General features: G+C 36.0%; 1 protein-coding gene across 1 annotated transcript in view; it reads right to left on the reverse strand.

Moving 5' to 3' along the window:
* The window catches only part of SHC3 (SHC adaptor protein 3), a 55,499-nt gene extending 32,463 nt beyond the window's left edge, over positions 1-23,036 (reverse strand). Inside the window, 2 exon segments of the mRNA XM_057413800.1 lie at positions 3,427-3,497; positions 22,136-23,036. Of these exon segments, the coding sequence (XP_057269783.1) occupies positions 3,427-3,497; positions 22,136-22,675 (611 nt within the window). The 5' untranslated portion in view covers positions 22,676-23,036.
* Positions 23,037-23,703: the final 667 nt, after the last annotated feature.

A 23,703-nucleotide genomic window follows, 5' to 3' on the forward strand; every position in this document is an offset into this window, starting at 1 on the left:
GTGTCAAGGAAGAAAAGAGCACTGATCAAACTGTATATACTGGGCCTTCAATCTGGTTCCTGGAGTTGAAGTCACAGTTTTCTCAGACTAACCCATGCATACACACTGGTGTATATGTGTGTATACACATATATGCATATGTGTGTGTATATGGGTATGTGTTTATGTGTATAAAGCATATACATACTAGTGTATATGCTTTCCTAATGTATTAATTCTAACAGCTGTGATTTTCAAAGTCCTTCAAAATACCTGGACAACCTTTTCCCAGTAACTTCTTATTTAAAATGGGTGTCTAATTCACCAGATAACTGGAAATCTGAGACTAATTTTTAAGTAATTTCTAAATGTTGACCCAACAATGTAAGTGCTCTTTACAAGCACTAATACATTTAATCATGGAGTTGTCTGTTACGGGGATAATGGCTTCTCCAAAATAATGCCCAAAGTCTACAGCAGAGCCAGAGTCTACATATCTCACTCTCCCATGACTGAGCCACAATTGTTTTTTGTTTTAGGAACTGGTGCTTCTCATCCTACTTTTTTTTTTCTTCCTCAGTGCTAGCAGAGACATAAAGTGACATATGCGATAACCAGAAAACATACAAAAGGGAAACGTAGGATTCCTAATTGCTGACTTCCTACATTTGAGGTCTGTAGCATGGAGGAAAAGTGAGGGTAAAAAAGCAAGAGGGACAGGGATGCGATGCAGTACTAGAAAGGAAGTGTTTTGTACATGTCAAGCAGGATGCATGCTTATTAGAAAGAGATACATCCAGGCTTCCACGCTAAATCACGTAACTTGGCTCATCTTTTCCGTTCTTTAATCACACCTCATAAATACTGCGTAATACAAGAAGTCATAATGGCGCAAGCCAGATCACTTTCTTCTGACTGGTTTTGCAAGGTCTTGGAAAAAGTAATAGAATAAACAGGTGTGGCACATGCAGTAGGACCAATTTATAAAGTTATGGGTCAGAAAAGGACCAGAGCTGCCTTACATCTGTTTCTCCAGTTACAGTAAAGAGAACAGAGAAGTGTACACAGCCTCACACACAGACATGCTTCTATGGCAGCTATGGACCTAGGCTCCTCAGCTGGAGCGGTACCAGCTAACATTACTAGATCTACAGACCCAAGCCTCAGACACACTCCATCATGAGCTGTCAGGTTACAAGGGCAGTTTTCTTACTGGTAGCAGCCTGCATAGAAATCATCAATGGACATACCTAAGTATAAATGTATGACACAGGAGATATAAATGTAACATCCAGATGCTTTTATTTTATTTTTAATCACAGGACTGCACAGATCATTTGGTGCCAGATGTCCTCTTAGGGAATTGGTGCCTGTAATTTCAGAACATCAGCCTTGTTAATTCAGTACATACCTTGAGGCCCAAGTTACATTTCTTAATGCACATGAGCAAGTTAATCAGCAAGTGTGAATTTTAATAATTCCTTCATAATATTTTCTTAGTAAAGCATAGGTTTATATGTGAAATGCTACATGACAAAGCATGTGGGTACTTAAAACATTACATGGGCTTTTCTAGAACCAGATGCATTAATGAAATGTAGATTAAAATGATAAATCCTGATTCAAAAGCCACCTAAAAACTCCTACTTCCATAAGAAGTTTTAGATGAGGAACTGCAAAAGCAGAATTACGAGTCTTTATTGTTTAATGATAAACAGAAAATTGCAAATGTAAAATAACAACTAAAACAGGAAGATACGGCTTGAAGAAATACCCTGTGCTCTAGATGTGGTCAGAGGAAGATAAGCCAAGAAAATGCCCACCATGTAGTTAAATATGTTATAACTTCAACAGAGAAAGAGATAATTCCAAGTCTGTTTCACAGTAAAAGCCAAGAATAATCTTTATATTGAAAGAACTGTAAGACAAAGATACTTTATTCAGATCATATTGATTTAAATCAGCAAATATGCTTAAGTATTAATGGCATATTTGTGCCTTTAAGCTAGATAATAAAAAAGTGCAACACTATTCCAATGAAAACATGTAGTGAAACAGACTGTGCAGAAAAATAAAGTGGAGTTTAGTTCACCTTCAGGTATACAATACCAAAACAGTAACTATCACAAGTGTTTCATAAGCCAGTATCATTTAACTTCCAGCAGTAAACACAAATGTGCCAGCTCCATTGAGACTACAAGTCTTCTTAGACATGAAATCATTTTAAAAGGTCACTGCTGCAAATACCGCAGAAACGTACATGGTGAGTTTTACAAAAGTACAGTAGGAAAATGCCTCTATTGCCTACATTGCCTGAAAACCAGAATTTTGTAATTTACCTTTCCCTGTGCTTTTATGCCCCTCATCAATGCAGTACCTTGACAAATTAATGATTAACACTGTGCGAAGACTTACGGGTCCAAGTTCAAAGCTGCTGTATGCAAGTGTAACTCTAAGTCAATGCATATAGACTGTACAATTGGCCTCCAAGCCTAAAAATTAGTCATTTTTCTCATTTAACAAAAGAAATATTTAGCTCTCTATGGTATGACAAAAGGTTTAGGATAGACTACCAGCAACTTTAACATGCTACAAAGAGGTGAAATTCAAGCAATATATCCAGTTGTAACTCTTTATATGTGTTCCTTTGGAAAGCATTACTTCATTATTTTGATGCTAGAATTTGAAAACATGGGCTCCAGTTGCTAGAAGACATCAGTGCTTCCTCTGAAATCAACGAGTTCAGCCTTTCAAGTGAAAATGCCTGCAAAACACTATTTCCTACAGTTCTCACAAAATAGTCTAGAATAAAAAAATGATTTATGGACACTTCTTAAGACAGTGCTGTACTTACATTCTGCTCCTAAAAAATACCATGACAGAATTGATATAAGAATTGAAATAAGAACCTAATACAAACTTATTGTTTCTTACACACAGGCTGGTAAAGACAACATTCTTTCATTTGTCTCTGGTACCATTCTTGTGATACATTTTCACCGAAATCTTTTGTACAGCCACTCTGTAATCTGACATCATTTTTTAAGAAATTAGTATAAAAACCTATAAACATGTGGCTGCAAAGCAGCTCCCTAGACTAATTTTGACAAATGCACTGTAGATTTTAAGCCTATTCAGATTCTCACTGGCTTAAATGTCATGAAATTGGTACCCAGATATGAGCATTATTCAGCATAACAAACAGGCAAAAATTTTCTAAAGCAGTTCCTGGCACATGAAATGACCTGGCACATGAACTAAATATCCTTAAAGCCCTGTTGGAGCTACATTAATACCAGGCAAGAGATTTACCTGTAAAGGCAAAACTTAAAAGTGGACTTACTGTATCCAAAAATTTACTGTGTGTTTTGCCACCTTCCTGGCCTTTCCACTTTGGAGACACAATTCAGTATTTACTTTAAAAAACATACTTGCACAGAACCTTACCTTGCAATCTGTGTTCTAGTATTGAAGTCAAGAGATCTCATTGAGCGTAAGACTTCTATACATCCCAAGTACTGTAAGGAAAAACAAACAGTTGGAAAACATATTAAAATTATTCTTGAGTTCTGTAAGAAAATGCAGCTAATCATTCAAAGGCATTGTACAATTCTTGTTTTTGCGTTTGATTTATCCTATGTGTCGGGTAGGTTTTTATGATTATGCTCTTGTATGTCACAGATTTGTTCTATTAACATTTTATTTCATTTAAATCTTGAGTTTTATTCAACATCTTTTTAGGTTTAATCTAATCACTGTAACACACCTAGTTCATGATATGTGATGTGCTTTATAATTTTCCTCTATCTTAATTGTTCCATTTTACATATAAAACTAATCAAAGTAAAAAATAATATAAAGGAAAAAGGAAGTGTGGTAAAGCAAATTCATATAGCACTGGTTAGTAGGAAAATCTTATTTAAGAAGGAGAGAACTAAGCCTCATTAGAACAAAAAAGGCAAATTATAGTGGGGAAAGCTGAAAAGAGTACTAGCAATACAAGGAGGATTCCTTAATAACCAGCTCAGGGATAGATGGGATTTAATATTTTCATTAATGGCACAAGCATAAAGATATAGGAAAATGTTAACAAAATATACTAATAGCCCATGCTGTGAGATGGCTTCAACAGGGTCATGCATGAGATGAATGGCATGAAGGTTAGCTAATATTAGGAAAAACCAGACCTATTGACCCAGATTTCTGCCTGCATCTCTATGAAAAAGAGGGAGCACCATTAGAAAATATGTTAAAATATATTTTATCTGTCACAGGACTGAGAAAAACTCAGGTGAATCTTCTAGACTTGCTTCCAAAAGTGGCCATAATTTGCATATACAAAATTCTATATGTAGCTAGAGCTCTTGTTAAATATTTCGATAGTGGCTTTACACAAACCACCTCATGACTGGCACATCCCATGGCAGTATCTTTGCAAGTAGGTTAAGTGTTCAACCACACACCTGACTTCTGAAAGTCAGGGGAACAGGGATGAGTCTTTACATAATAAGCCTTATAATGCTGTTCTAGTATTGTGGGTTTATATCAGCTTTCATATCCATTTTTATATCTATTCACAGCATAATGAAATCTATTTAGGTATGAAACTCATGTAAAAATTCAACTGAGGCCACCATTTTGTGTCTGTTTGTGAATTTCATTTATTCTGAAAAAAACGATCTTTTAATTAGAGGATTACTACATCAGTAACTATAATACCTAGAATTTCAGCAATGCATTTTCTACAGAAACATGTATGCCACAAACTTCTTACAAGCCAAGGGAGTATATAGTTTGCTTTCATGTGTCCATTATTATTTAATTTATTGCTATCAAATGTTATGAAGTCATTACAACACTGAATAAAATTAACTAGAATATCAAGTGACTTATATTAATTAAATTGTTCAAACTTGGATTATAACAGTTCGGTTTCTGAGAAGGGTTGTTTCAAGATCCATTTCCTAGACTTTTTTCTGCAATATTATGTTTTTTGAAAAGCTTGTAATATTCTCAGAAAATATCTTGTCTATAGAGACCCTGGCACATAGAGCATTCAATCTAAAGATCATACTCTCAAACTCTTTAGGTCCTCTACCAGTGCAAAATTAAGTAACCCTTGTATTTTATTAGAAATAGATTTCTTTTTTACATACACTTCCACCTGACTACTTAAAACATCCAGAACAACATTTTCATGCTCTGATGCAGGAAGTCAAGCCATTAACTCTATTTTTAAGTATCACAGAGAGCGATTCGATTTGCTTAGAGATTAAGTTCATTAAACATCAATTGAGATAATCAGCTAAAGTCAGTTAACTTATACCAATACACAGCAATGAAAGATGTTTCCCTGTACTCTTTTTGTATGATTTTGTTTTCATTTCAGGATGTTTTTATAGATAAATTTTACTAAATATTTATTTCATATGAGATACTTCTGTAATTAAATATGCTCTAACTGGTATAACTAGTCAAAGGGATCCCTGAGATTTTTTGCTATTGAAGTACTTGCTTTTCATTATTTCATCAGCCTGTTCATTTAGACCACTCAATACTAAAGTACTCTTGGACTGCATTTGTTCCTTCACTTATCTGTATTTGCCACAAGTCTTTTAAAGTGAAATAATTGTACAAGTTTGAGAATCAGGTCCAACATTTTAGAAGCAAACTCTGGAAGGTAGATTAACAATTACATGCAGGCGTGCAAATAAATACACATACACATGTGGACACAAGTCACCATCAAAATAAACATACAAAATAATTAGACAAATACCCATAACATACTTAGAATGCGTGCATTTAGACTCCTTTGAGTCTTACTACCTGATCTACATTAACAAAAGTAGAGACAAAACCAGACTGAAGGAAGGTCAGATGAAAAAAAATTACCCTGTACTTGTTTTATGTATAGCACAAAGACAGCTGAACACAACATAGTAAGGCTTGCAGTATTCCTGACTGACCAAGGCAAAGATGGCAACTGATTTTCTGGGATAAAAGATGTGAACACTTAATCACCACAGTTTTCAAGTAACGAAATTACTGTAAAAACTGACATTCAAAAGGTCCAAAGGCCAACTACAGGGACATGTAACTCACCTACTGCTATGCTTCAATTACTCCCCAAGACCAACATTGCTCTCTAAAAATATCCATTTGAAGTACATCCTGACAAGGATCCACAGAAAGGAGACATACAACCAAGATAGCAAGTAAATAAATTATTCATTTATTTCAACAAATAAATATCCTGAATAAAAAAAAAAAAATTGCTATCTTTTGCTTTAGGCATTTGATGAAACATTTAAAATATAGTTATAAAACAGTCTACTTCTAAAAAAGTTTCTCTTCACCCAGCACTTAATGTTTATTCTAGCCAATCAATCAGATACTGTGCACTGTGATATTTATGAGCTCCCACCAGCATCCTCCCTCTCATTGCTAAGGAAACAAATACACCGAGATGCAGTCCACCTTGAAGTAGGGAGATTTAAAGCTACCAGTTCCAAGCTTTCTCAGATAACATTCAGCCTTCTATCTACCTTCTGATACTTGAAGGAATCTCCAGCTTGTATACCTTCATTGAATGGTACTTTGTCCCAAGGAAAAACATCTTTTGTACAAATGAATACCTTCCCATTCAGAGGTTTTAGAGTCATATCTAGTACTCTGCATGCTAAACAGCACCTTGCACGCAGATATGTAAATCTAAAAGCAGAGTGCCACATACTCCTGGGACCATACCTCTTTCACTGCATGAGTTTCCAACATCTTTACAATTTTTCCAGGTAAGAGATGGCCATATATATCCTGGGTTTCTGGTTTGTTCATAGGTGAAGATTTTTCTCTATATATGCTAAAGTACTAAAGACGACAGATTTCTCTATGACTCCGTTACAAAATTCTTGTTTAACAACTAAAACCTTTTGCAGTACCCTATGTAAGAAAGGGTGTTGAGTTCTCCTAACATTTGTCAGGAACAGGCAGTTCAATACAAGTGCTGAATGCATGCATTCATGTGCTCGGAGCGAAAAGGGTAGTCACTGTCAGAGATGCCTTTTGCTCCATGAAATTGAACAACCTTGTTCAGTGCTTCCTAGCAAGCTCTTGAAAACAATCTTCCATTTTTTGACTCAGAAGCCAGTAGTAGTAACAGCAACAAGTATTTTTATAGAAACAGAGCAAGATGTTGCCACATACGGCACTGCAACAGTCCAACCTATGTGTGACAAATGCTTGGACACTTAAAGGCTTGAAAGGCATATGCACATCTAATAGCAGATGAATGTCTGCCCTGAGAATGGGTAGCATGAAGATCTGCCCATTACCTACTCTCAAAAAAAATAAGGACTCCAAATCTCTGAGTCTGAACTGCTGCAGTATCATTAGCTCACCAAAACTGCATGAGTATTCTTAGTAAATTAAGACTGGTTTTAATCTGTGTAACCAAATGACTATCATTAAATGTGAGTGGTTCACAACATTTCAGATTGTACCTGCAAATACAGATCCTCGTGCAAGTTATGTAAAAGAGAACAATGTTACATCAGCAAAAGACACGCCCTTGCCTTGTTAGCCAAAAATTAGGCAGTGCCTGAAAGTATCGATGTATCTGAAATCTGCACTAACATTGCCTGTCTAGTGATAACAGCCTGGGGACTCAAAACATAGATTCAGATTCCCAGGGTTCTGGGTAGTATATGTAGATGCAAGTTTTGAAAATAGAAATCTCTGAAGCATATCATAAGATGCCCTATAATAAGCTAATCAATACAGTGCAGGTTTCTCACCAACAGGCTTAGGCTGCACTTTTACTTGTCAAGTGCAAAAGTGAGCATCTTCTTACTTTCCACATCTGTTCCTCGTGTATCTCCAATCACTTTTTTTTTTTTGGGGGGGGGGGGGGGGGGGGGGGGGCGAATGAGTGTATTTGTCTGGTTTTGTGGGGTTTTTGTTTTTCTTTTTATTCTTGTTAGCCAAACAGTTAGTCCAGAGTTAAAGTATATCATGAAAGTAAATGAGTTGTTTGTATGAATTGACTAGTGATAGTTAATTCCAGTTGAGGACTTCCTTATTTAAAAATGAGATATTTTATTTCAAATTCTGATTATATTGCTTCTATTGCAAGACGCATTTACTTATGCATCAAAATGACAGTTACTTTTAATTTCAGATATCACCACTTAAAGCCAAAGGGGCTTGTGAAATGAGCACTGACAGTTCCACAGTGTTATACAATACTTACAACTTACTTTTAAGTTTGCCACCTACCCTAAATTACACCCTAACAAGGGCATAATACAAAAATAGCAACTGCCCAGGACTTGATTTCAATAAAGTTTGTCCATATGCAATGGTGGATCTAGTAATGGATTTTTAGTAACCATGTTGATGTATGAAAAGGAGAATTAAAAACAAACAAACAAAAAAGCAACCAAGGTAATAGCCAGAGACTTCAGGATTGATAATAGCAAACATCTTACAAAATGAGTTTTTCCCTTTAGCAAATTAATACAAAACAGTAAACCTGAATCCTTTTGCTATCATATTAGATGAATTTCTCACCTTACCTGAATTTTTCAATACATGCTCTCTAAACTAAAATAATAAGGAAAAAAAAGGAACAAGGAACTGTAACCAGAATGTGTAAAAAAATAAAGTAAAATAACAATAAAAGCCACAGTATTTCTATTTTTTTAAATTGTGCTTTAACTGAACATTTATGACCTTGAATATCTTACTAATTTGACTGAGACATGTATGACAAATTACTTAACTTAGCAAAGCAGCAGGAAAAGATCACAAAAAGAGAAGATAGCTTACCACAACATACATTTGCTTCTGCATCAGGACACCATAGCGTAATCATATGTTTTCTATTAAACTACACAACATCCTGTAGCAGTAAGTATATTAATTTTGTGAAGATACTGGAATCTTAGAGGCATTACAAATTAATGGAAACACTAAACTTTCATGTTGAGAGAAAAAGTGAGAAAAGAGCATTTTCTCTGATATACTTCAGGCACAGGTGGCAATACAAAATCCTTGCCAATTCATAAAATAATCTTCTTATTGAGAATTGCTAGTGTGATGGGTACTCCATAGTATCTGTCTGCTAACAGAGGAGCAATGAGAAGTCATTGACAAAAAGCTGTCTGAAGAAATACAGTAACAATACAGTCCTTGATTATTTAAGACAAACTAGGGACAGAGATATATATAGAAGTTGAAATATGTAATTATCCTTTCAGTTAGCCATAGCAAAATACCTTACCCTATGGTAAGCACTTTCACAGAAAGCTGTAACGGTACTGGCATGTGGCAGGAGGACCCTTTCTTCCACATCTTCAGGATGAAAGACAGCTGTTTGGCATTTTTGTAGACAAATCTTCTTTCTCATGCAGACTACAAAAGGAGACATAAAGCCTCCACACCAATAGTTGTGCACCCTTGGAATTTGAGTGCACACTCCTGTACCAGGCTGGCTCATTGGATTTGTGTGGGAGGCAAAGGAGGTCTAGAGGCATGGCTCTGCATCCAGGCAGTTGTGCAAATGCTGGTTTTAATATGAAACACTGGCTTCTCATCCCGGTAACAACATATGACCCAGACACAGAAAACTGACCTGCCTGAATTCTTCACTGAGATTCTCCCATAAACAAAACAAAATGAAAAGGAAAGAAGGAAAGGAAAGAAGAAGAAAGCACCAAATAAGAGTGGGGACGCACTGCGTGTTACCTACAAACCCAGCAAGCTTCTTTAGGGGTTATTCTTTTAAGCACAGTTACCTTTAACTACGATCATTTGCTAATAATACTTGGTCTTTAATAACAGCTTATACTGACTGGTATTTACACCATTCATGTAAGTTTGTATAAAATTTTGTTTCCAATAGTAATGACAGAAAATATGATGTGTTACAGCAGCTTGAAAAGCATAAATCCTCTCACCAGTTACCAGAAAGACTTTCAGACCTTTTCAAAACAAGTAAATGGTTCATTTAGTCAGGCTAAATGCCAAGGCAGCCTATGTTTTGCATTCACATTGAATTAAAAGATTGCTTTAGAGGGAAGGGTACTCTGAAGACATCTCTACATACCAAAGACTGAAGCTGCCATGCATGTTCCTTAAGTAAAGCAGGCAAGAAGTAGGGTATGAGCTGAGCAGTTATGAGGGCTGAAGACTCCAGGAAGCTCCTAAAGCTGAATTTAACACTTGAAATCTTTCAGATATAGAGGTATTTAATTCATTCTGAAAAAGCATTTATAAAGGAACTTTATATATATGATGCTTGTCACTGACCTAAGGAGGTGACTCAGCTACTCCACTGGGACATAGATCTCAATGTAAGCTTGGTAAACGCTTTTGGACTCCACAGTCAGCTTGTCTACTGAACCACAAAAACAAGAAGCCAAACTACAACAAAAGTAGCAGTATAGCAAGGTACTTCTCTGTATCGCTAAAGAGTCAGCATTTTCTGCAGACCTGCACTCTAATAGATAATAAACCCTTTCCCCTTTCCATTCCTTTTTTCCTTCCTTTTTCACAGAAGAAGCAGATTTTGGCAAAAAATGGCTACCATCGACTGAGCAAATAGCATTATGGTGGGAATGCCTTACATGCACCCAACCATTCAGATTTATGTCAGTGTACCCAGATATTTTAAGCAGAAGTATGGAACAGAAGATTAGTTCTGTGACATTTCTAATGTAGGGTGAGTTATAATATTAGAAAAAGCTGTGGGCAGAAGCAAGACTGGATATTCAGAGAGATAAATTTGTATGAGCAGTAGTCACAGAGCTTTAAGTCAGCTGCTAGAGATTTCAATTTCTCTGGTAGTTTGGGATATAAATATTTGCTTTTAAATGCTCTGCTTAGCTATCAAGTAACATGAGTATTCTCCTAGCCATGCCACAGTCTCCTGCCATTTCCTCCCCTTGGGGCAAGATACATCTTCAGGACTACTTGAAGACACAGATCTTCAAGGGTACCTGCTGACTGTGCTCTACCAGCATATGCTGAAGGACCTGCTCTGTAACTCAGCCGTGTGCTTCCCCAGTATCTGCACAAGGGCACACCTGCTTGGGGAAACAGCAAACCTGCATGAAAGAAACACCAGCAGCTTTGTTCTGAATGAGGAAAAGGCCCTATATTTAGACACTGTCAGAACCCAACACCACATTTGTGTCATAAACATATGCTGCTGTGGAAAACAGAAATGCATTCTTCTGTGCTTTCATACTTCTGCAGTTGGTAATTTTTATACCAGTAAGTAATCATTTATAGAGCTTACGGTGAACCTATGTTTCCCCCAGAGATTTTTTTCTCATTAAAGACTGCATGTTCTGATCCAGACAGAAAACTCTAAGTAATGATTGATTGAACGGAAATGGAATGGAAAATCTAAAAACAAGTCTTCTTCAGGTTTCAACTACAAAGAAGCTTTGACCCTTTGGATGTAAATTTATCATCACAAATTGCTCCGTGAGACAAGTAAACCAACAGAGCTTCTGAACTAGTACAAACAATGATGGATAAGACTGCCAATTGCATTTCTCTTGGTAATAGGTGATTCGCTTCTTCAATAACGGGTGAGAGGAGAACAGAGTTCTCCGAACAATACCTCCAATTTCAGCCAACAGCTAGTTCTTTCCTATTTCCTTGTACAATAACAGGCTTTGGTAATATAAAAATATTTCAAATGTCCCTATATAGGTGGACTTTAACAATTCTTAACTGGTGTCAGCCTACTCTTTCAACAAATTGCCTTGCCCTATTTCAACACAAGGCTCTGTTGTGCATGACTGTAATAATAAAGGGATTGAGGAGACAAACACATGTATTTTGTGCATGAGATCACTACCTCCCAGAAATTACTTCTATGATTTATATACTTTGATTTGCTAATAAACACATTATTTTTAGTATAATTCAATGCTACGTTGGCAACTTACAATGTTTACAGTGTATTGCTTCCCTATTTTATTCTTTAAACTGAATGCTTGGATTTTCAATAAGAGGAATTCTGCTACAATTATGCTATTAAAGTATTTTGGTAAGAAAGGTAACCTTCATAAGCTCTTGATTTAATTATCATAGTAGACTTTTAAAACATTTTCATAAGACACTGCAGGGAAATAAGACTTTGTCCGTATATCTGAGCCTTGATATATTTTGATTCACTGCACCAAACAGTGCTTGTTTAGCATCCAGAGTATAAAATAATAAAAAGAAAGGTCACGTTCTAAATTTTTCACTGCATGGCTGTGAGTCAGTGCATATTTGCTGTATATCTAGCTTTAATCATGCAAATCCTTTTACAGTGGACTTCCTGAAGGTTTTCATAAAGGCTTTCAGTCATAACTAAAGTGAGACTGACTTCTAGAAAGATTCTGGAATATACTATAAACCAAAGTGCCTAGCATTAACTAATTTAAACTGAAAGGCTGCAAAGCTTTTTTATCTATATAAATTCATCTTAAGTCTAACCCACTGCCAGTAGAAAAATTGGCTTCTAAACAAAGGAAGGCAACTATATTGCTATGTTACACAAGCTTTTCTGGCACTGAGTTGCTTAAATGAGAAAAAAAAAATCAAGCTGCCTTAACATGACAAAAAAGAATATTTACTTACATATGCCTACTTTTAATTTATATATATTAGGTATATGCATGTATGTATTTTTCATATATACACAGATCTTGAAATCCTATACACTGACTTCAAGCATGCACAAATATACAGTGCTGCTGTTACTAAATGCTTACCAAGAATCCTTAAGTCTAAAAAATGCTATGTTTTTATTATTTCTGAAATGCAATATATAAATATTTCTGTTTTTAAGTTTCAGTGTTCAGCTGCATATATGGATTAACAAACTGAAAAATATGAGCATATATAAAAAATACCAAGATTTGCCAACACTGAAAAAGCTGGAAATAGGTTATTTCTTTTACTCCCACGGAGACCGGAAAACCTGTAAAGCCATTCTCCAGTGGCTAGGGATTCATTCATTTATAGAGGCTCATAAACAGCAGCCTTGGAGAAGATATGAACACCTGTTGAGTGCTTCCAAATCCTGACGATAAGCACAAGGAAAGCACAGCACTTGCAAAAGAAAATATGTGCCACCGATATCAGGACAGAAGTACAGAATGGCAGAAGACAGAACAATACTACGCAACACTTTCCATGTCTGTTAACACCAATGAAGTATGATGAAGATTTTACATAACTAAATATTATCAGTTGCTGGGAAAGAGACATCTGAAGAAAAGCTGTGCAACAGTATGCAGTGTTTTCAGCATATTTCAGAGTATAGATTCTCTCAGTTGATAGATCATATTTTTACTTGATTTTCCTAGAATGAACTGAATTTTTTCTACCTTTTCGTATCAGAGATGCATGCAGAAGTAGAAATCTCCACACAACATGAAAATATGGAGCATCTTACTAATAAGAAAACGATTAAAAAGTCTCTTTCATAAACCTCCATAAGAAGAGTTCATTCTATTTGGGCTAAGTCTTCAATTCTTACAAGGTAGTAATAGTGGTTTTACATTTTTTCCCTGTGAAAGCATTCAGGCAGAATCTCTTATGGTAAGGATTCAGAATCACTTGGAAAAAAAAAAAATAAGGCAAAAGATTCAGCTACAGGAAGAATATATTTTATCTATCTTGAAAAGCAATTTTTTAAAGTCAACTCCAAGGTCTCATTTTTTGCTAGTAAGGGGAAAGATACTACTGAGAAGCAATTTTTGCTTCTGACAATTTTCTAAACTCCATCTCAAATGGGGTTGAAAACAACACATCTTCAAAGAAAATACCTTTTTCTTATTTTTTACTTGTATGTGGATGAAATAAGATTGTCAATATTATGCTCAAAAATAGTCATGCAGTACAGATTCTAAATGGACTGGGCTTTCTTAATATTCCACAAAAATTCTGTATCAGGTACTTTTGCATGCACGGTATTTCTTACTTTCTTATTTTAAAGGCATATGTGCTTGCACGCAAAAAATTCAGAAATGCCAGAATCAAAAGTGCACACATTGGACAGTAATTTATTCTGTTATTTTAAATGTAAACACATTCTGCATTATGCCTCAAATTTTTGTATGTGCCAAAAGTTTTCTTTTAAAAAAGGATACATTTGTGAAAAAACAAACAAACAAACCCAAACCTTTAGTTTTATATTTTGCAGGTTTAATTTTAAAAACACATAATACTAGGTGAATGCAGTTATGACAGTGTGATATTAATCAGTGTGAACCACCTAGAGTATGCACTGCAGTCTCGCAGATGAATTGTTTCATTTTCACAGTTGCATACTTTAATTCAGTGAAGACTTTCCAGACTGTTTTCCTTGCTACCTTGAATACCAACTTAAATCACTAAACAGATTAGTTCTAGCAGCTTATGTTCTGTACTAGAATTCCTGTAACACAAACATGCAAAAGCTTCTGCAGCCAAAACATTATGCTTTAATAACTAAAATCATAATTTGACATTTGAAACCATAAATATGGACATTGTAAATATAGTTATTGAAGAACTTATACTACCTCAGTCATTCAGTAGAACTGCTTGATGAGGACTATTATTAAACCACAGACCCACAAGATGGAACATCTAACAGGTGCCTTTCCACTGTGCCTAATACCCTAACACTTACATATGTTAAGTATCTGAAAAGATATATACATATATACATATATATATATATTCAGACGTGTGATTTAGTGAGCACCTGTCACTCTTACAACTAAAAATCTAAAACATACATACATGAATGTTGCTTGTATGCCCCTCTGGTCTTCATCACAAGAGTGCAGCAATTAAAACATATTTCTTTCCTGAATCTGTATCAACATTTAATTTTCTTATGCTATAGTTACTGTGTTTACACTAAGGGTAAAGCCCAAAAGATAACCTCCAGTGTGCAAGAACAGAGGAGTAAGGTGAAAGATGTCCTCTGTATGTATTGAAATCACAAAAAAGTCTCTACAAATTCTTCTTGAAGCATAAAGGCTACGAAGAATCCCAGCAGAGCAGTTTATGGGGGCAGGGGCCCTAATGGCCCCAGCCAGGCTTGCTTGAGACTGTTCCTCAGTATCCCTGCCCAAAAGCCCCAAGGTCAGCATTGGCTCAGGATGGGAGCACCCCCAGCTCTCAGTCTGTGCTCCTGCACCAAGCAGCCGTGCTTTTCCAGCTCCTTGGCAGAGGTTAATTATTGCGAGAGAGGGCTCATATAATGTTTCTATTTACTTAGTACTCCCTGCTTATTTTGTGACTTCCCAAAAGGTTCAAAATGATAGATACAACTTCAGCATCAGTTATTTTAAGTTTTCTCTTCCAGAGTGGGCTTGCTTCATGGGCAGGCTATTTATCCAATAACTACTGCTGTAACAAATGAATGGCTACAGTCTCAAATCCAGGGGTAATCTACACCACATAAGTAATACTATTTTAAGTAGTCTCAATCTTGTTTCAACTTGACAAGTCTGCTACACCTCCCCCTACAGGCTGCACATCAATACTACTTCTTCAGATGTTTCTCATATAATATACTATCCTTTCCTCTTTCTCCAAAATTTCTACTTTAATTTCTGCCATAAATGTGCTTAGTTTGCAAACTGAAAATATATTTTCTGATTCGCTTGTTCTGCATACCCAGCTGGAGACCTTCTGCAGCATCAGACCTTCACTCTAGAAACTTTAGAGAGCAACTGGGTCTGGTGGAGGACCACTGCACTCAGGTGTTGTGTGTCACCTCTGACAATAAATTCCCAGACAATCTCAAGCAAATGACCTAAATCCTCTACATCTTTATTTCCTCTTCAGCGAAAATATTGCTGATCAGGTTAAGGCAGTATCTCAAGATAAAATATCTCTCTTCCAGTCTTGTCTTTATTATTTAAGGTATTTGGTCAACTTATGTCTATAATTTCAGAATTTGGTCTGAGATAATACAAAAGACAATAATCCCTGTAGCAGTAAATATAATGTGGTGGTACTGTGGAAAAAAAAGGCCTAGACGTTTTTTTCTGTTTACTTCACAACATTTTCTTTCTGTCTCCCTGTTACCCTGTTTATGTTTACCTTTTATTTTTTTGCTTGCCATTCCTGTCTAATTTCAAAGGGGTTTTTTAGTTTTTTAACTTTTAGCTGTGACTTGGATTGTCTAAGTCAACCTTTTGAGAATGAAATCTTTCCAGGCCCTATGAAAACTTATCAGAAAAATCTAGGGAAACAGCTATCACTTATTAAACAAACATTCTAGATTACCCTTACTGAATTTTGCCCAATCCCCTTCTGAAAACACATGATGACTGGAAATGTTGCACAAAGTCCTATCATTATTCCCATCCCAGCTCAAATGGACAGGCTCTGTCTCAGACCTTCCTGAAGCAGCCAAACGTAGATTTGGCTGCTCACATTTTATCATGAAGATATAGAATCAGATGAAATATGCATATTGCATGACTATGTAGAACTGCGGAGAAGCAATACTGAACCCCTGTTCTCTATGATTATGGAATTTGTATCATTACTTACAGGAGTAAATCACCCTAAAAAAGTACCAGTAGCTGAGAAGGCCAGCTGTCTCTGAAACTGAGGTCAGATCTGCATTTTTTCCTATTGCAAATAACAAGAAAATTTAATATTGATACTTTGTGCATTCACTTCAACTTTCTACTATAAAATGAAGCTAGGCTGCAGCACAAGTATAGCTAGTGTACTTGAGAAGACAATGGGTTATGTGGCAAGGGGACAAAGGAGTGCCTAGTCACTGGGACAAAAAATGTGCCTTGTCTCCAGCATCAAAAGCAGGTATGAGTTTTCCCTGAAGATTTCAGTTCATGCCTGTGTTTCTAGTGGCAAACATTTACATTGGGAACATGATTATTTGAAGACAAATAAAGAAACCAACAATCCAATTTCCAAGGAAAAACAGAAGGAATTCTGGCTGAATGCAGTGTTAGCTCCTGAATCCATCTATGGATTTTGAAACTGTAAATAACTAGCAGAACTGTATAATTTTTACTTTACAGTTCTGACTTTAACTATTCGAATCAACATTAACAGTGCCCAAATTGTGTCACTCATGAAATAAGCCTAGGTATGGAAACTATACCAAAGCTTCCAGGGCATTTTGCAAACACTCCAAATATACTGCAGAACATGCATTCACATTAAGAGTTGAATCCTTCAGCACCAGAATTTTTACATGCCTACTTTCTATGAAAGGTGTGAAAATGTACAGTAATAGTACTTGATTCATGTAATTAGAATAATATTATAATTAAAGACTCTCCTGTATGATTTCTTCTTGTAGGATCTGATTTAGTTTCTGTGTGGAACACTCTTTTCATTTCAGTGGGCTGCACAACAGATCCACAGTGTTTCAGATCTGTGGAGCTCAAAAAATAGGTTTTTGACAGGACTAGGCATCAGTGTTTTTCTTTCATAGCCCAAATAACAGAGAAAAAAAATGAGAAGGGTAGTGATTGCAAAAGAATACAGCATACTAGGACAGACTAATTGCTAAAACGAATAGTGTTTTTATCACTCCTCTCTCCCCTAACCTGCATGCATGCAGCTACGGTGATAAAGCCAGTTTTGGAAGTCTTGGAGCTCTGGCTAGCACTGGGTACCTGTGCTGAGGATCACAGACTTTGAACTAAAGGATCAGTATTCAGTCCTATTATCACCATATGGCTGAAACACACAGCTCACTTCTTAAAGATGTGAACATCATTACAAACAGGATGCTTTGTGACTGTGCTCCTTATTAGAATCACAGGCACAAAATCATACCGAGTATGTTTTCACTCACGCTGTGTCAAACTACCAGTGATTAACCATTAACACTACTGCAACTTGACTGATAGAAACAGATTTTAAAACTGATTAAAAAAGAAAAAAAATCATTTTTTCTGTAATGAAGATAAATTTATTATCAACCAAAAAGAGAAACTAGAAAGTCTTGCTGTAATGCAATTAAAACAAATCAAAACAAACAAACAAAAAATTTAAACAAAACAAAACAAGTAGATTGTAAATTTGTCTTTATGTCCATTTAGAGGACTAAGAAGGAAGCAAGAAACCCTCTTCTTTTTTTTCTTACAGGCTATGCTGGACACCTTTCAAACAGGTGGGAAAAGAGTACTACCACAAAGCCAGGAAGCATTTGTATCTTGTTCCTACTTTAAACCAGAAGCAAATCAATTCTGGTTAGAACAGAAAGAAAAAAAGAAAATATTCTTCAGAACAGCCCTGAAGTCTTCTAGGGGAAGGCCGCATAGGCTGCAGTTTCCACCCTGTTAGCTCCATTTAAGGCTCTACTTCACAGCCTGGGTTACCCACTGAAGATAGAAGTAATTTTATAAATTCCACGTCCACTTGCAGAGATTTTCTAAAATCATGGCTGCCCTGCATATATATGCTGAAGGGAATAATACAGTGCATAATAAAAGGATGCAATAAGAGAATACAGCACAGCAATACAATTCATCTTTAAGCACACACTTAACTTTCTGCATACAGGAGTAGCCTCAATTGTTTCAATGAGAGTGTTCCTGTAAACAGTGTCATGCAGAAATATTTCCAGAACCGAAGCCTTTACTCTGTGATGGGTCTGAACAGCTTCACAAAAGATGTCCAGTTTCCTCAACAGACGTAAATTGATGTTATCCCCTCCCAAGACATAAAAGCGTTAAAATGTTAAAGAAAGAATTGCAGTTATTCTTATATTCCTTTGATATTTTGCTATAATATTAATAATTCAATATGGTTTTCATTTAAATATTATTTGCTTGGCTTATGGCGATTCTTTCAGATTAAGTTCTTTTTCCTTCCTATATCTCAGATATTACCTTATATCTGGTTTTTAACACTAGCTTGACCTAGGTCTGTTCTTGGCTTTATGACTTGTTAGCTCTTTCAAATATACTGTATATAGGGATAAAAAATTATGCTATATTCTTTTTCAGTTTACTCAGTTTTGAACTGCTGAGAAAAGGCATTTTAAACTCATCAACACTTGCTACAAAACTGAACCACAAGTAACCTAAAGACAGACACACATTTGCCTTTTGATTGTTGATTGTGCTCTTAGTTAAATGTAACAAACCCCTAAATGCCTATGCCATTACCCAATTAAATCCATCAGTAGGCATTTATTATTGGAAACAAACAAATTTCATTTAAACATGTAACTACTGTTACATTATAGCTATACATTTTTTTATCATATACATGTTTTTCTGACAACAGGAACATTTAGAATTACTCCCTACAGTAATCAGTCCCACTAAGGGGAAAACATTGAGCTCTTCAATGGCTTTCATCACAGCAAACTTTTTTTTTTCATTAATCCATAATTTGTTAAACTGTTTAGCAGTCGTATTAAACAAAATATCAGTACTTCACCACTTTATAGCTATGGTCATGATCTAATTTGTTACAAATTTTGTTTTCCTTTTTTGTTTTTGTGAAGATTTTCCCATTAAAATAATACATAAAGATGCAACATGTAATCCATGGGGAGGAAAAAAAAAAAAATACGGAAGGTACCAGTATTTTTATGGCTGAAATAATTCCATTGCAGCAGACTATGAATTTCAGTTCTTGTTTACCACAATCCTACAGCCACTTTTTAAGCATTAGTTACACTGCACATTTTAAATATGGGTAATATGTGAAAAAGTGGGGACAGCAGTGAAGTTACAGACTTGTAATACATTGCATACAGGAACTTCTGAGTCTCTTACTTCAGAAGATTGCAATGTTAGTTATCAAACTGCCCATCAGTTGCAATTTACAGTCACAGATACAATTTTCATGTTCTGAATGTGGATTAATAAGAAAATAGTAACTCAGTGTACATTTACACACAAAATTATAAAAGCTTTGCTGGTTAACAACAAATCTAATTTTTGTCTCATTTAACCAATGGCATATGGAATTTGCTGCAAGGCATATGGTACTAATTAAACATGGTCCCCCAGATAGTCAATATAGCCATGAGAAACATTCAAGGAATTTCCCTTCAGTGTACATTATCTGTGTATTGATTTGATGGTCTGAATGCATAAAAGCCCTGGGAACTAACAATGTTTAATGATGTGGGAACTGCACTTCTATTCTTATCTATATGAATGCAGCAGTTGCTGAGGAAAAATTTAAAATACCTAATGAACAGGCAAATTATGAACTAACCAGGATGGGTCTATTTTCATTCATTCACTCATTAACCTCTGATTTTGGTATTTACTTTTAAATTTTGTTTTTACATTTAGAGCACTGTTCTGTTAACTTCATATGCCAGAAAGCATGTAGTTAAAGGTACCACTCTATTTTTTTTAATAGAAACAACACTCCATATATTTTAGTGACACTAACGAACACCTAAAATGTAAGTTGCACAGTGCTAATGATTTATTTTGAAAATTCTAATACACGTAATGTGTACAAATACACTTTCATGTATTTGACAACAGCTACACTAATTAAAATATCTGTTCTACTATCAGTGTTAGATATGGGTTAATTATTAACTTTAAATGCAAGTCCACTTGTATATAGTTTTAATTCTCTTCTCAATTTGAGGGTATCAGCTTTCTCTAGCATACAGAAGGTCAACCACTGAAAAAATCAGAAAATTGATACTGTATTTGTTCTGCTTCATGATGACCACTTGAGGTAAAACAAACAGCAGTCATTACCTGCCTACTTACAATACCCTAAAGCATAATAAAAAACTAAATGGTAAAATGGCAAATGACCCCTTGTTAACCAGAATATTTCCATTCAAAAGAACTTCGAGGTCTCAACACTACTATATCTAGCATCAGTGGGCTATTTTCATCTAGACACTTCTCGAACAGCAACAGAGCAGCAGTTTGTGTTTTGAAAGGTAGCACTGACTCTTTTGTAGCTCTGGTAAATTTCAGAGTAGTAAAAGACAGTACAATTTCAACAGTGCTCTGAATTGGTCAACTTATTCAATCTACCACCACCACTAACAGAAAGAAAAACTCCTTCCTAGTGCTCCAACTGTTAAATGTGCACTCTGTTTTTGATAATGAAACTTCAGAGAAAAACAGTGAAAGCTAATCAACAAGACTGTCACTCAGTTTTAAAGCATCTTGATGTAAAGTCACACTGTGACTTTTATACCCAAATAACATGAGCTTAAAATAGACCTGTAGGCTTATTAATAGTCTGCTACAATACAGTTTAACACTTAAGATTCAAACATCACTTGGTAAATAGAACATGGGGATTGAAGAACAAATTCTGGACAGTAACGTTATTTTTACACTTTTTGCACACAGTGCTGGAAGGTGTAACCACAATCTTACCTGACTACAAAACAACTGCACATACCCTTCACTCAAAAGCTCTAATTTAACAGGTCATTTCAAAACAATTTCAAAGCATATGGAAATACTACCCTGTAAACTTAGAATTCTCTGCTCTTGAAATGCTGTATCAAGGATCTGAAAAGAGCAGTAACATTTAAGGTGGCTGAATTCCCATTACGTAAAACAAGCTGCTTTTTCCTGCTGTACCCACGACGGTATTTCTATTTGTGCAACATGGGAAGAATGGTGCTCTGTGCCTTACTGCTCTAAGATTTCAAACATAATTTCACATTAAAAGCAAACACATTCTTAGAGTATTTTCAAACTGAAATATTATGCAAGATTAACAGTTCTTCTCACATCAAGGAGTCTTTCTTTCCTCCTGTACATTGCACCAGCATATTGAAAGCCTATGTATCCAAGACATATACAGTAAACTAGGTAACATTGAAAACCTAAATTCACCAGAAGGGAAAAAAACAAGAATGCCCCTCCCCCACAGAAAGTAAAAAACCCCCAGCTTTTAGCTTAGAAACAGTGTTCTTACACAGCTGTACCACATTATCTGACAAAAAACCTATTTGCAGGTTTGCTCTAATTTAACGAATTAACACAGCTTCCCAATCTGCCTTCCTGCATTTACATACCATACATTATGCACCAAAAAAAAAAAAGGAATATAAAATAGCAATCCTTTCAGCCTGTCTAGCCTGTCATCAAAACCAGCAGAGAATTTTTCATTGATAAAAGCAGAGAATGGAAGAAATCAGACCAACCTTCACAACGTACGTCACACCAGGTCCCAGGATCTTCTCACTCGAGTGCAGCCATCCCCGAGAGGGTTTACTGACAAAGCTACTATTTTGATTCCAGTCTTCACCTCCCAGGTGTATTTCCTCTGACCGTGTTTTTTTCCCCATACTCATCTTGCTCACGTCCTGCTGAGAACACGAAGTGGCAGAGACAAGGTTACATGTGTTGTCTGAAGCCCCTGCTGCTGAGCCAGAAGCACTCGAGCTTCCCTGCAACTTGGAGACAGCAAGCTCCTTTACTGCAGAGGAGAGATTTTTGATACCCAAAAGGCTGCCTGTGCTAGAGAGTTTCAAGTGGGACACTTTATGGATAAGGGTGCACAGGGTGGTGGGTCCATCTTCATGGTCCTTGCGGAGAACATCTGGTGAGACCAGGTACGAAGGTGTTGTTGAAGTCGTAGAAACTGCTGAGACCTTGCTGTTCATGGACAAATTGTGAATAAGATCATCAACTGATGTCACCGAATCATTCCTGAAGCGGTTATACTTGGTACGTTGAAGCATGCCCTTTTATCTGGTTTCCTGCATATGTTCTGGCAAATCTGATGCCAACGCAGGAGATGCCTGTGCTAACATAGCAGGCGATTCATAACAACACGGACAGATATCAAGGTTGTGGGGTAAAAAAGAAAAGAGTATAAGGAAGAACAAAAAAAAAAAAAAAAAAGTATTTTTAAGAAAATTCTTATGGTTCCCCTTGAAGGTTGGGAGAAGTAACAGTTTTCTGTGACAGAGATCCCAATCCTGCTTAGAGCTGCCAACTCGCTCACAGCAAAAGCATGACTCACACAAATGAGAAGGACCCTTTTCAACAAAAGGCTCAGTGAACACTGCAAATCACTTCCTGTAGCAAAAAAAAAAAAGGGAAAAAAAAAAAAAGAAGAAAACCATCCACCCACTTACAGCACACTAGCACCAATCAATTCTCAAATTTCCTTTTCCTACCTTCTCAAACAGATATTTCTTTCCAACCTTTAATTCCTCATCACCACAACACCCTTTTGGTACCAGAGGCAATTACCTTTAAAACTGAATTGACAACCCTGATGAAACACCACACTGTTCTTCCACCTCATATATCTGTGAATCTATAACGAAGTCACAATTAGATAGCAAATATTTAAATAGTATTTACACATATACCTCCTCCCCCCTTCCAGAACACTGACACCTTAAAGGTTTTCAGAACAGATGACAGAACTAAATGATATACACATTTTCTTCTACAAAAGGAGCCTAAGACAAGTGCCTTTGTGTCACTGCTGTCTCTTACAGAAACTGTTACATTGAATTCTTGATAGAGAATGAAATTATTCTGCCCTGTTACTCCACAACAACCTTCTATTTTAATGCAGGAATTACATAAGTACCGATGTGTGAAGAAATGTGTTTTTCTGACGTCCAACGACAGGCTTGATAGATGTTTTTTCTTTAACCACTGATATTTACTCTGAATAAAAACATTAAGAGGGTCTCCAATTCACTGGAATATTTGGTGTGATTCTGAAAAACTGAAAAAAAAACGCTAAAAG

Source organism: Pezoporus wallicus, unplaced genomic scaffold, assembly GCF_028554395.1.
Source record: "Pezoporus wallicus isolate ANWC-B61680 ecotype Strahan unplaced genomic scaffold, APGP_CSIRO_Pwel_v1 contig_10094, whole genome shotgun sequence".
In the NCBI taxonomy this organism is placed as follows: Eukaryota; Metazoa; Chordata; class Aves; order Psittaciformes; family Psittacidae; genus Pezoporus; species Pezoporus wallicus.